At 34.8% G+C, this 14,737-nt stretch overlaps 1 protein-coding gene across 3 annotated transcripts; it reads left to right on the plus strand.

Moving 5' to 3' along the window:
- The first annotated feature begins 2,759 nt into the window (after positions 1–2,759).
- On the plus strand, positions 2,760–14,391 carry LOC129798114 (zinc finger protein Xfin-like). Of its 3 annotated transcripts, none has more exons than XM_055841098.1 (4): positions 2,775–3,045; positions 3,181–4,649; positions 7,774–8,694; positions 12,649–14,391. In XM_055841098.1, the coding sequence occupies exons 1-3, from the start codon at positions 2,911–2,913 to the stop codon at positions 8,666–8,668; spliced, it is 2,499 nt and encodes an 832-aa protein (XP_055697073.1). In that variant the 5' UTR covers positions 2,775–2,910; the 3' UTR covers positions 8,669–8,694; positions 12,649–14,391. The 3 variants fall into 3 exon arrangements, with proteins under 3 accessions (XP_055697090.1, XP_055697073.1, XP_055697082.1); XM_055841107.1 differs by having other exon boundaries at positions 13,055–14,391; XM_055841115.1 differs by lacking the exon at positions 12,649–14,391 and having other exon boundaries at positions 2,760–3,045; positions 7,774–9,032.
- Positions 14,392–14,737: the final 346 nt, after the last annotated feature.

Here is a 14,737-nt window from a genome sequence, read left to right on the forward strand (position 1 = left end):
CTTTTCAAGTTCCGTTCACTAGAACCTGAGATATAACGGATAATGTAAGGCAAAGCAGAAAAAATATAAAAGTATTAATAAAAAAAATTGTTACGTATAGGAGCAAAACCAAGACCAGATTCTTAATCAGGGGACTTGACTCTATCAAACGTACCATGTGAGATCTCCGTTAAAAAAACCGTGTTGCATAGTGTAATTCTATGTCTTGGCCGTTTTTCCTATAATTCTGCATGAAAACCAATTGATTTATGGCGCTTCTTACTTCTTACTAATATTTAAATTTTCAATTTTGGTTACTTTAGAATCTCTTTCAACATATCGCACGTTTACATTATTTTATTATTTTAAAAATGTTAACGAATAAAATATGGTCGAAGGAACACCTATTGGCACTTTAAGAACTCGCGTCAGTTCCTATTGGCACCCTATTTTATACCCTTTGATATAAGAAATTTGAACATCTGTCCTTATAGGAAATTGGAGTTTAATAAAAAAAATCGTCATTATTACTTGCAAACATATTTCAAATAAATTTCAATATTTTGACAAAATTGCCAATAGAGGTCCCTGCCGAACAGGTGTTCTGTCGACCGTCGACCTTAACTCTTTCGCGTCCCACTTTTATTCAGCAGATGAATTCATGTAAAATTGAGTTTTTCCTAATGCTTTATGATCAAATACAATAGTTCAGAGAGGAAAAAAAATTTCCATTGCGTGAAAACTCGGAAAAACCCCGGGTCATATATGACCCTATTGTCCTCAAGGGAAGTGTACATACCATTTTCAAAATCTATATCACGGGCTTTCTAAGAGTTTTTTTTGCTTGAAGTTATTAATTTGGCCAAAACCATGGCAAACTGGATTGTCTTGATGAACACTGTACTCCTGGTGTTCAAGGAATCTTCCTGGAAATCCCTTGAACAGTCACTGTCACAATATTTTGAGTGGTATTTGGCAAAAATAAACTTATCTACATATTTATTCACACACAATACAATTGCACAATATGAGACGCTTGCAGAATACTCTAAAATATTGCAAAATATGTTATAATTCATCAGATATAAGATGAAATGTCCAGGAGCAAAATGTCCCACCTGCATTTCACAAAGAAAAACAATGTCCCAACTACATTTCGCTATAGGTTTGGGACGAAAACACTGTTACCCTTGGGGACAATAGGGTCATATATGACCCGGAGAATTCTACACGCTTTTCTGGAAAATTGAGAGTAGTTTATGATATCAAAATATGCAATATATAATCTTTGGATATTCTATTTTGTGTTTCTAAAGAACTTTTTGCTGAAAAAAAATTAATATAAAAAATTTTGAAAAAGAAAAGTCATTTCCCAAAGTTCGAAATTAGTGATTTTTGATCTCAAATATTTTCTTTTCCTGAATATCTGTAGGCTTGAGAAAATTAGCCAAGAATTTTACATCCTTCTATTATGATGACGTGTACAAACCGATAGATTTCAATTAATATAGTCAAAAAAATGTTTTTGCCCCGGATCATATATGACCCTAATGACGCGAAAGAGTTAGGAGAATTAACTTGTTAATTAGTTCTCCCAAACACTTTAATGCCCTGAAAAAGATCCCATCCAGGATCGAGTCGTTGGCAAAATAAAGTCAAATTGAAGAATAAAAGATTAGACCGAATTTCTCATTTTGATTTCAGCTAATATATATATACATACGGTCGAAAGCCAGTATTGAATAAACATCCCAAACAGTCATGACTTGATAATTCCTTCCCGTTTTCTTCTGAATTAATTAACGGATGATCTTAGCTGATCATCGTTCATAAAAAGAGAACAATGACCCAAATCCATCTCTTTATTCTTTTAGCAGAAACATCGATTAGAGATCCTTTGCGTAAATTTCCTTTACCTAATCCTTTACTACCAAATCTTACAGGCTAGTCCCCGGCGAGTGGCCTTCAAAGTTGAAGCCAATTTCTTATTTTCACATACAAATGCGTATGGGAATTTTTCTGCACTCGTGATCGTTATGCTTTAAAAAGTGAGAAGTTTTTCCGTATTATAAGATACTTTTTTGTATGGAGGGATAAATATACTAAATTTTTGTTTAAATAATTTATTTTCCTTGGAGCACTGTGAGCTGAGTCCGAGATCAATTAAGGAATTGGCAATTGGCAATTGGCTTCAAATAGCTCCATATAAAAAGGCCAATTTGCCAGGCGCTTGCTTACAGGTTAAATATTCTCGGGGATCAGCATGAGTCTATTTGAGAGTTTATGCAGCTCAGATTAATTTATAATATTTGGAATCATGACAGAAAAAGAGGTGACCAGACTAATTCGGTGTCTGTTCATAGCGTTCATACACTGAGAGAAATCCGAAAAAATTAAAATAACATTATGAAAATGTTAATTTTGACCTGAATTATTGATCTGAAATCGGTGTAAATATTATGCTTTTTAGGTGTATTATGAGTTAAAGTTACCCTTTTTCATGTTATTTTTACACTTAAAAAGGTGTAAAATTAACATTAAAAAATGTTGATATATTTTTACACCTAAAAAATGTTAATCGCATCCCCTTTTTTCCTCAGTGTAAACATCCATGCTTTTTACAGATTTCTTTTACCTAATTTATTTCAAAGTAAATAAAGATAAAAAGAAATATATCTTAGAAATCCTATCAAATTTCCCAAGAAAATTGAGTTGTGCCTTTCCGAATGCAAAGGTGCGCAGTAAAAGCTTGTCCCAAACCCTCTATTTTTTACAGTGTACTCATGCCAAAAAATTGTCAAAAGGGATTTTGTTCTGAATGTCAATGTGAAAAAGTTGTTCTCTGGATATTTTGTGGTTTTTACTAAAATATCACTATATAAATGTGGTTTTTCGTGCATTGGACTGCTTTGTGGACATCCAGAAGCAACAATGACTGCAGAAATTCGGATGCATCCCATCGATGAGATCTGTTTAATGTGCGCAAAAATCAACGAGGGCCCCTCAACGCCTCTCTTCGAGTCCCCGGATTTGATGAACCTTTTCATCACTGTAATTGGATTCCAGGTATGTTCAGGAACTTGTGGGATGTAACTATGTGGGGGTAATTCAAAAGATGGGACGGTGGGACTTGGGTGAAATTTATGGAGAAAGTTGCAGATGGTGAGGAATGTCTATTTTTTTTCCTGGGATGGGGTTCAGCTCAAGCGGGAAGAGTATTTACCTGAGAACATCTGTCTGACATGTGTATTCACCCTATCTCGCATGCTGGAGATTCAGAAGACCATTAAGAGGAATATCTTGCACTTCAAAATGAACTATCAATATCGGAATGCGAGCGAAAAGTCTAAGCTCATCCTCAATACCAATGTCATCCGGAACACTAATCCCAACGGTCTGATCATTTCGGATGTGAGAGGACAAGTACAAGTAGCTGATGATCATTTCACCTACTCCTCCTACGACGATGATCAGACCGGGGATGGAGATATGTGTCTCAATGGCAAGAATCTAAAGACAGATCCAGCCAGTCCCTCATCCAACAACTCCAACCGCCATACACCGAGACTTTTGCGACCAATCTACATGCAAGTGGAGAATGTGAGGGACACAGAGTCCGATGGGGCTATTTATAGTGGAACAACACCTTTTCAATGTGAATTGTGCTCAAAAATCTTCTCCCGGCGTGGTCTCATGACTCGCCATTACAACAGCAGTCACAAAGCCCGAAGCAGAGCGAGTTCCAAAGCTCCGGAAGAGCGCAAGAAGAGCACATATAAATGCAAGAACTGCGATGAAAAATTCTCAGAAATTAGATTGCTGAATAAACACAAAATAATCCACCGGAAAAACTTGACATGTTCCAATTGCTCGAAAGTCTTCCATCTGAAGCGCGAGCTGGATTGGCATGAGGCTGAATGTTTAGGCAAGAAGAACGCAGCAGATGTCAGGAATCCCAAAAGACGCAATACTCGACTGCAGAGCGCAGTTGGGCAATTTATGGATGAAGATTTCGGTGCACCGGGGGAATTTTTCAATGAAGCTGCCCTCAGACAACTTTCCAAGACGCCAACACCCTTCGAGAAGCATCAGAGCATCCAGAACTGGTGCAATACTGCCGGCACCAATTCCTCAGCCATCGAACCTAATCTCGAACCTCCTCAATCCCCTGAATCGAACCACTCAGACGACGATGCCCGAACCACAATTTCGCGCTTTACCTCAATATCCCAGAAAACTGTTTACTCCTGCGTCTCATCCCGAAGCTGCTGGTCCAGTTCCAACATCTCCATCCGCACCGATTACTCCTACAAATCTGCCAAAACCGTCAAGACGCTCAAGAGTGAGAGGGATTATCTGCAATCCTGCCGTGTTACGCGATCAATTGCCAATAGAATCAAGAAAATCGACATGGAAATCAAAATCCGGGAACTGCCACGGAGAAAGTTCGGATCAACAAGATCTACAGCGACTTCCCGAAGGCACTTTGACATCACAAAAAGAGCCAAAACCGTAAGGGGAAACCGGAGACCAATGCTTCCGGACGCCTTCATTTGTGACTGCAGTTTCACCTCGAAGAATCTCAGGGAGTTCATGGAGCACGAAGTGGGAGTTCATCGGAAGCTGCCACTGTTCACGTGCAAGGAGTGCAATAAGAGATTCACGCAAAGGTGAGTAGCGCACGGTTTTACTTATAATTGCTTTTCTCTCTTCATCAAAATATTGCAATTTTAATCGCGAGTGCAATTTTGTTCAATGCCATTCTCAACAAAATCCAATTTTAATTAATTTGCTTCTAAGAAGATCAATAAAATAGAAAATATATCATAAATCCAATTAGCAATTAGGTCTTGCTTTAAAATGGATTATTATTACATGAAACGCCTCAAGCTAAATATCTCCATATGAGAGAATTACTTATTATTTACCCCAATAGCGTACATTACAAACGTCAAAAATTAATTAGATTTAAAAATAAAAGAATGCGATCCCCTATCTGCTTAGGACCCCTAGGACCTTTCGACTATCCAAAAAATGTCGTCAAATCGAAATAATTTTCGTAGAAATACGATATGAAGTAAAAAAGCATAACATAGGGTAACTGTGCCTAATTCCGGCCAGCTTTCAATTCCGGCCATAATTTTTGTTCCTCGAATTTTCATAAATTTTTGGTTTTTACATACTCCAAAGATTACACAATGCAAAAGAAAAACAAAAGAAATACAAAAGAATCTCGTTTGTCTTCGACAAACGAGATGACGTGAAAAAGACATTTGAAGAATTCCCGAAGGGCAAGGAACTATGAAAATGAAGGTGGCCGAAATAGGGCACCAAAGCTATGTCAACATTTTTATTTATTTTAAAATGTATTAAGAATGTTTTTAGAGTAAATAAAGACGATAAACTGTTTACAAGGTTCCAAGCAACACTCCTTAAGAAAAAGTAATAAAAATATTCAATTTGTATTAGTAATATTGCATTTAAAACTTGAGACCTTGGCGCTTGCATGCAACTATGCCGAAATTTGGCACACTTTACCCTACCATGTCATACAAAATTTTAAATGTTTTATTTTAAATAGGAAATTGAAATTTTCCCAAGTTATATTGTTTTATGATAAATTCTACAATGGAGACTTTACTTTACCTCTTTGTATTTTGAGTAAAAAAAAGGGGTGGGAAAGCGTCCCAGGCTTTGCGAAGTGCTCGAATTCGTGACATATAGATGATATTCCTCAAAAGTACTTTCGCATCATTTACCGTTTACGGGTTTTAAGCCGTTTTAAACCGATTTGCACTCGAAAGATACCACAAAATAATTTTAAAAGTAATAAAATTTTCGGAAAAAATTACTTATCGGTTCATAATCGGTTAATTACCGGTTCACAACCGATTTCAACGGATTTATAAATCACCCAAAACATTGCTGAAAATAACTTAGGACTAGTATAGTTGAATTTCGAATAATACAAATTAGTTATCGATTATTAACCGATTCATTGTCGGTTCAAAACCGATTGGAACCGGTTCAGTTTTGTCGGAAATTCCAAGACCTTTCCAATGATCCCATATATGACCCCATTCGCACCCGAGCCTTTTTTAACCTTTGACCTTGAAAACCCGTTATTAAGAACGATTCAACGGTATTCAACGGAAACAGGGTAATCTCTAAAACATATCCAAAAATGAAAAAAAAAATCGCACAACGCGTTTTCGAGCAATCCCAAAAAACATAATTTGGATGGGAAGGGGAGGGGTGGAGGAAAATAAGGGACATTTTAACGATTCTTGGTTCGACTTATCGGAGGGCCCCCCTAAGATCCCAAGTCGATATCTCAAACCATTTGGTCTCTAGAGCTGGCGACAGTCGGACAGATAGACGGACAAACAGCATGACGACATTTCTCATAAATCGTCTGAAACGCGAAGATTTGTTGAGAAAAGTAGTCTCCGGGGTGTGGAAGGTGGACATTTTGCAGGGGTGAAAAAATCGAGGGATTATAATTGCTCTCTCCGTGGAGTTTGAGCAAAGATTCAGATGTTTGAGTGCTGATAGCTGATTTTTTTTATAATAATACAATCAACAAAATTAAGTTGATTAATGTTCCATTTAGAATCATTTTCTTAAAATAAGGAGAGAACGAGGACAAATTTGTTTTAATAAATTAATATTTATCCTATTTATAATTATTTAAGTAAAATTTGTGAAATGCGCTTGAATTAGACAGACGGATTAAAAAAGCAAAAGTTTTTGACAGTCAAAAACAAATCCGAAAAAGGAGTGACAAATGTGTCACATGTGCCTTGCGAAATGCCCGAACTCGTAATACAGATGCTATAGGGAAGATCGGGGAGGAATTGGGACAGTTTTTCATGTTTTGACTTTGAGACACTATTCCAAAAAATGACGATAGCGTATCATAATTTTATGCGGTCTATAGGAAACCGATTTATTACCGGTACATAACCGATTGGATTCGGTTCAGGCTTGTTAGAAAGATCTTTCTAATGAGCCCAAACATGATAATAATCGGTTGAGAAATACACTCTATAGTAGAACCTTTGAGACTTGAAGAACCGTTATTAGGAATGATTGACCGGAATTTTCGTGTAAGGACGAAATGTTCGTCTGGGTTAACCTTTTAAGTACGAGTGAGACACCGGTGTCCCAAAAACAAAAACAATTATTTTGAAGATAGAAAGTTTTTGTTCTCTAAATAGTTCGAAAAATTGATTTTTATTTTTCAGACACCGGTGTTCCATTCGTCCTTAAAGCGTTAAGTATTCTCTATAAGATATTCAAAAATGAAAAAAATGCACGACGCATTTGCGATCAATCTCGAAAAACGGTGTTGGATTGGAAATGGTGGGAGGAAAATAAGGGGTTATGTTGTTAATGGGGAATTGTAGAGCAGTTGAAGACTTGCAACTTTTACCTGATGGAGAACTACATCGTTTCAGTATACAGTAGACTCTCGCTCAATCGGTTCTTTTTCAATCGTGTGAAAAATTTTGTGAACAATTTTCACGTTTAATTATGAAGCAAATTTGCTCAAATTCGCTGCAGTTCCTCTTATTTTATCATGATTCTTTATAATTGAGCGCTTTTTGTGGAATTTACAATGACTTTGACGCCCAAATCTATCGATAATTTGGACGACATTTTGCCCCATGTGCCCGATTGAGAAAGAGTCTACTGTATTCTGGTCTTTGATCATAACCGTGAATTTCATATTTTGAAACAATGAAATTCTAAAACAATGATTTCCTATCCTCACAAAATGTTCCTTTACAGGCGCTTCCTAGAAAAACATCAGGAAAATCACAACAAGACCTACACCTGTGTTTGGTGTTTTACAAAATTTCTAAATGAAACTGAGTTAAAGATTCATCTGGATTTGCATGCAGTAAATTCAATTGAGTGTGGCTTCTGCGACGCCTCCTTTATCAGTCAGAAGGAATTGAAAGAGCATCTAGATGACATGCATACGAATGAAGATAAGAAATCTACGAAAAAATCGTGTATTCTCATCAGACTTGGACAGAAGAGGGCCAATGTGACTGACACGGGAAAGGAGTACAAATCAATAGAAATGCCCCAGAAATCTGATCCGGAGAAGCAACAGAGGAGAACAAGAACCTACTCGCAATATAAAACAATTAAATTGGGATCAGTTTCTAGGGAAAGATCTCCTGCTGAAAGTTCAGATCCTGCAAATTCTCTGGTAGAAAATGGGATTACTGAGACTCCTCGGGAGCAAATTCTTCTACCTGTGGCAATGGACATTTGCAGATATAGCACTCCGTCTCCCCAAATTAGTGATTCTCATGAGAGAGGAAGCTCAAAGTTAACAGCAACACCTCCGCCAAGTCTTGAAGAATTGGGAGTCTTTGATACAAACTTCCCTCCACTGACCAATGGGAATTGCGAGACATCAACTCCAGAAAAAAATGGCCACGAGGAAGATGAAGAGGATCACTCTCCAATTGCAAGTCCTACAGGACGTCGGAAACGCTCAAAATCCCGAATAACTCTTACCCAGCGAGTTACAAGACAAACCCTAGCTCAACCTTTACCTCTTGTCAATGGAATTGAGAATGTCCTACCTCCCTATGAATCTTGGCCACTTCACAGGACATCAGTGGCCGTGAAACCTGGTATTCTGCCCCAACCATGTCGGATGACGTGAACGGAAGCCCACTAAGCAATATCATGGTAACCATTACATTATTTATTTCTACTCATTTGTATCATTTTGTTTGTAAAAAGAATTTATGCATTTGTTTGACTTCTTTTGGTTTGAGTGAAAGATTTACAAGGATATTTAAATTTACTACGGAGTTTTTTTTTTAAACCGAGGTACCTAATTTGTTTTAATTGATCGTATATTTGAGTTTGTATTTTCATTTTGCCCCGAAAATTGTTTGACATAACCTATAAAGAAAACTTTTTAAGGATTATATTTTAAACAAATGAAATGATGTTAGTAATGTTTGTTAAATTGTAAGTATAGCAATTTGAAATTGCAATTAATTACAAAACTGCTGAATTCAGTTTCCAGATTTTTTCCCTAGTTTTTTGAGGTTATGTTGAAAATCCAGAAATGCTTTTAAGGTTATAAAATTTGTAAGAAAAACCAGGGCAGAATACTCCAGGGGTAGAATCAGACAGTGGAATGTTATAGTTTGCCTTAAAAGGAGTATTGAGCAAACCTAGATTTATTCAGAGTAAACACCTCCCTCCCATTTTTCCCAATTTATACGTAGGGAAAATTTTCATATGCTGTCTAATTCTGCTCCAGTGAATACTTCGCTAAATCCATTTTCCCCTGGGAAATTAGATTTTTACCATTTATGTTGCAAATCAGAAAAAGAAGGAAGAGCTTTGCGAAGTGCTCAAACTCACGAGGTACCGTCGTTGCGGGTGACTTTGCACTCGGGGGGTGACTTTGCACTCTGCTGTTTGTGAGACTTTGAACAATTCTAGCACTTATTGATAATCTTCGCCGATGACCTTGACCGCCTTGACCTAGGTCAAGCGATTGTCTGGATACTGGGGCTCCAAGTTCAAAATTTTGACATTTTCATTAATACAGAACTACGGACAGCTTCTTTTATCGAAACCATCACAAAAAAGGCAGTATTATCGTTAGGTGATGAGATCTAAATAACAAACAAAAAGAAAAGTAATGTTTTTCTTTATAACAGCATATTATTTGAAGATCTGAAAAACTTTTGCAAATATGAAAAAATAAAAAAATAAATAAATGCACTTTTCATTTTTTTAATTAAGTAAGAGTAAATAAATATATAAAATAAAAGCCTCAACCCTTTCTAATGGTTACTGAGGTATTTCGTTTATGTTTTAAAATTCAGGATTAGAAAATAAAGATCGCCAAAATATGAATATTTCAAATTTTTAAAATTTGAGCCTCTGTATCAAGGTAAATACTTGACGTAGACCGGAACATAGATACGTTCTGAAAAGGTCTTGATATCAGCTACAACATACTAAAATTTCAACCCAATCGAACCTGTTTTAGATTTTGACAGTTATTCAAAATGGCGGACAGAAACGTCAAATCAAGATGGCGATCATGTCATTTTGTAGATCTCGTGCATCTTACCCTTAGATGTGAAGATCTTCATTGTCTTTTATTATCAGAAATTGTTGATTTTTTAGTATTTATTAAAAAGTGCAAAGTCACCCGCACCTTATCCCCAGTGCAAGCCTTTTTTCTTTATTTTTTTAAACATAGTAAAATTTTATAAAATTAATGCTATTGGCACAAAATCCATTCATTAACAACTGAATACAAATAATTTTACTCAAAAATCCCCCTCCCTTCACTTTAACTATCCACTTTTAGAGGGCAAAGTTGAAAAACAGCGAAAAAACGTGCAAAGTCACCCGCAACGACGGTAGCACTCTTCTTGAATTATCTTTTCGCATGATTTTTGGGTGCATGCCGGTTTACTACCCCATTAACTCTTTCGTCTCCTTTGGGACTCTGGGTACCCATGGAAACAACAATTTTTTTAGACTATCTAGAATCGATAAAAAAAACCGATTCTTCTGTATAAGTACAAACTATATGAATGTCCAAATCTAGGATATTTTTTGCAGGATCCTAATTAACTCCTGAGCTTAGATATTTTTTGTCAAAAATCGTGAATTTTCGATTTTCTGCTTCCTTGCAGATATTGTGACTTTTTTCGTATTTGTAGACCCGAATAAGGAAAAACCTCTCGGGGCCAATAAGTATGATATATTACATAAATTCGAAAAACATTTTTTCTTAAATTTTCAAAAAACTTCTTCAAACTTTATGGGTACTCTCGTCCACAAAAATCTAGTGGTGAAATGTAAGGTTATCCCGCCGATGCCCGCCATTTGCTTTTTGACACCAACCTTGTAACAAAATTCCAAGCGGGAGCGACTTTTTTACCAATATGGCTGGTAATTTTGACATTTGGCAGCGCGGGAGATTGTTTTCAGGGAAGTTTTTCCTATTCTTCCTGATTTTGGTGAATTCTGATTGTCCAGGAAGTGTTTTTTTGGCTCTTGAGAAAGCTTAATGTGTCTACAATAACATTGTGTTGAAAGAAATGTGTTTTAAAGTGTTATTATGTGAAATATTTTGAGGTATCTGTTGGCAAGCAGGAATTTGGTGTCTTCTTGACCACTTCCTGGACATCCCACAAGATACTGGTCAATAATTCACCTTATTTTAGTGTTATCAACATCGTACAGGAGTCCTTTGACACGCACAAATAGTTTACAAAATCGATAATATTGGCTTTGGGAAAATTGAAGTTTGTATCCTTTGCGTTCTTTTGGGGACGAGAGTTCCCATGAGTTTTCCAATTTCCCAGAGGCGGAGAAAATTCTTTCTCTACAAAAGTATCATATTTGACCACTAAGAGTTACAATAAAGAGAGTTTTATTGCAATTCGTTCGTTGTGGTCCGGAAAGAGTTAACCAGATGAAGAAAATCTAAATGTCAGTTTGTCCCTCAAATCAGCCGGATAACCATAACAAAGAGCTCAGTATACAGACAGCTCTCGAATATCTGGATATCTGATATACGGATGACGGCTGTCAAACACCAACCTTCAAATAATTCCACCCTTCACGATAAAGTCATTTCTCTGTCATTTTCACCTTGAATCATCCAAATAACGAAGAGTTGAATGCAATTAATTTTCTCTTCAACTTATTGAACAATTTCATAGCCTTTTTCAATTTTTATCGAATTTGCAATTTTTTAGGCTAAGCACGACATAACCTTCTTTTCAGCATAACCTCTTAATCAAGTAAAAAATGAGACTAAGAAAACTTATGTGCAGCAAGATAAACTTACGACTTAAGCCGAAACATATCTTATGGCTTCTACACACTAGAGAAATTTATGTCCATATTGAAGCAAATGCCCTAAGCTCGTGCAGGAAAAACTCTTCAATATGGACATAAATTTCTTTAGTGCGTAGAGGCCATTAACCCATTCAGTCAATGTACCAGAAATAATTGAGATAGAATGTTCATATTTTGGGATTAGTTTCCTACAGATTAGTAGATGAATTTTTTGAAAAGAAAATTTTTTTATCTCATATCGCCCTCAAACACACGTCTTAACGATCACTGAATTTAAATTCTGTGCATTAATTCATTACAAACTCTATTGCTTTAGATAGAGTAACTATCCAAGAACACCAATTGGCAACCAGAATTCAAATCAGGAATGAGGATGAAGGTCAATTTTAACAAATTCGACGGGATGTCGTATTTTCCGTCCGCCATTTCGAGCAAAAATTTTGCATGACCGCAAAGCAAGAAAATGATAACAAAATGTAATTTCATCTCTGTCGGACTATTTTTCTCAAGTAACTGAATAACTAACGTTACTAAAAATCCATTCCCGACAGCAATTCAGACAAAAATTGCCCAGAAATAAATCATCAAAAATCACTCAATTTGCGTATGATGTATAATACAATGGTAAGGAATGGGTTAATAAGAAACTTATGGAAGTGTACTCTATTATTTTGATTATATTTACATCAAGCCGTCTCTCGGCTTAAGTCGTAAATGTATCCAGCACCTTAAACTCAATTTTTGATGAGTTTTAATACATTTAAACTTAAGCAATAACTTAACAATTTTCCTTAGATGTCAACAACTAAAACATCACATGTATCGACTCTACTGAAATTCTAGTCATTTATTTTAAGAAGTATTTGTAAATGGATGTCTTAAACATAACATTTTAAATTAAATTGTCATTAAAAACGACTGAATTTTTGGGGCCACACCACAAAATTTGTAGAGAATTAACTTGCCAATAAGAAGGCTACGATAATTGCACAAACTACTTAAAATTCATCAATTAAAACGTAATGGAAAAAATTATAGTAAAAATCATGCCATTTTGTCACTAATCCTAAAATATCTAAATAAAAGAATTAAAATATGATGACGGATTATTTTGTAAATAGAAAAAAACGAGATTTTTAATTCAAAATCAATGTATCAATTGTAGGAAATTAAGTATTATCCCAATTTTGTGCCTTTTTAGCTCCAACCTTCAGCCACAGTAAAATCTGTATCCTACACAGTAAAACACAAATTTTTGATTATGTAAATTCACATAAACGTGTAATTTTTGAATACGTGTTATGTGTAAACATTTTTGTGTAAAATATAAAATACGGTACAACTGGAAGAGCCAGTTATCAATTGCCAGAAAATAACAATAAAAATCACTTAAAGCAATAAGTTTTTCTTAAATTTATCCCAAAAGAGTGCTGTTGATTGAATTTTAATACCAAAATAGGTGTAAAATGGCTAGTAAATATTACACAAAAAAATCCGTTGCACAATACAGATTACACAACCTTCCTAAATACTTTTTGTGTATTATAAAAATGATAATATCGAGATGTAAAAGTGAGCCAACGATTACCTATCCTTTCACTATTTTTACTGTGTAGTAAATCCCATCTTTTTTATAAACCATGTCATTTGAAGATTAACGCTCTAGCTTTACGGACATTTTCTTTCCTTCTGTGATGAACTTAAATGTAATTTTTATAGAATTTAATAAAATTAGCGCATGCAAATGTAAAAAAGAGTGTATTAACATTTTTAGAATTTAAGAATTGTAATCAAAAGTTATGTAAAAATTTATGCGTGAATTTTGTGCATTGGTAAAACCTCCTATTACTTTTTTTTTGTATAGTCAATTTTCCTACATATATAAGTCTATTCTAGATTTTATGAGAAGGCTTGATTGTTTGTAAACTTTAAAACTTCTTAGAGAAAAAGTCCAGTGAGGAATTTTTGTAAAATCGAAATGTGAAAAATTCAAAAATTAAATTTTCACTCAAACAAATTATATTTAAAAAAAACTCATAACATGAAATGTCCAAATTTGTCAAGGAAATTTCGGAAATAGCCATTTGATTTTGATCAATGCAGTGAGCTTATTAGAAAAAAAATTTAGAGTAATTTGAACTAGACAATTTTATGATCAAGGATAATTTTTCAATCAATGAAGTTCTCTTATGATGCTTCATGCTTCCTCAGTCTTTACTTTACTAAATTAGGTTTAGATTCGGAACAGTTAGACTTCCAAAAGGTGTGTCAAAACCCTGAAATTCCTCTAGTAAAAAATATGTCAATAAAATGGCAAATAAACTAGGTGAAAGCAAGAATAAAAATAATTTTAAACATAAAGATATACTTCAGTCGAGGTGAAATTCACTGTCCACTGATCCTAAACTCAGTTGAAACTGCGAAATAACTGAGCACTGTATCTAGTCAGATTGTTAAATAAACAATAGCGTCTATTGCTATCAAATATAATTTGATTTAGCCTCTGCATTTCAAAATATCGTTTAGCCTAAAAGAAAATATTAGTAAATTCTCACTAAGTGACCTGACCCGAATCAAATGGTTGTTTTACAGAATTCCTAAAAAAAAAATCATTGATAATCTTAATACGTATACTCTAACCTAATGTAAATTAAAAACTACAAATTGTATTTTTGTGTAAAATAAAATAAAAAATTCTCAAGTGAAAGCGATTTTTATTTCTAAGTAAAGGGAATTAAAAAAAGACTAGTAAAAGCAAACATTTAAAAGATGATAAGTATTAATAAATGATCCCTATAATTCTAAGGTAAGTCTTTAAATTTTTTTTTATTCATCATCATTTAGATTCGAATTTTGTTAGAAAAAAAATTAACTTTAAAGCGTC

Source organism: Phlebotomus papatasi, chromosome 1 (genome assembly GCF_024763615.1).
Source record: "Phlebotomus papatasi isolate M1 chromosome 1, Ppap_2.1, whole genome shotgun sequence".
Classification (NCBI taxonomy): domain Eukaryota; kingdom Metazoa; phylum Arthropoda; class Insecta; order Diptera; family Psychodidae; genus Phlebotomus; species Phlebotomus papatasi.

Coding starts and splice junctions, on each gene's coding strand:
- LOC129798114 (XM_055841115.1), top strand. CDS start 2,911: ATGACTGCAGAAATTCGGATGCATCCCATCGATGAGATCTGTTTAATG. Junction 3,046..3,180: donor TCACTGTAATTGGATTCCAG/GTATGTTCAGGA, acceptor GATGGGGTTCAG/CTCAAGCGGGAAGAGTATTT. Junction 4,650..7,773: donor AATAAGAGATTCACGCAAAG/GTGAGTAGCGCA, acceptor GTTCCTTTACAG/GCGCTTCCTAGAAAAACATC.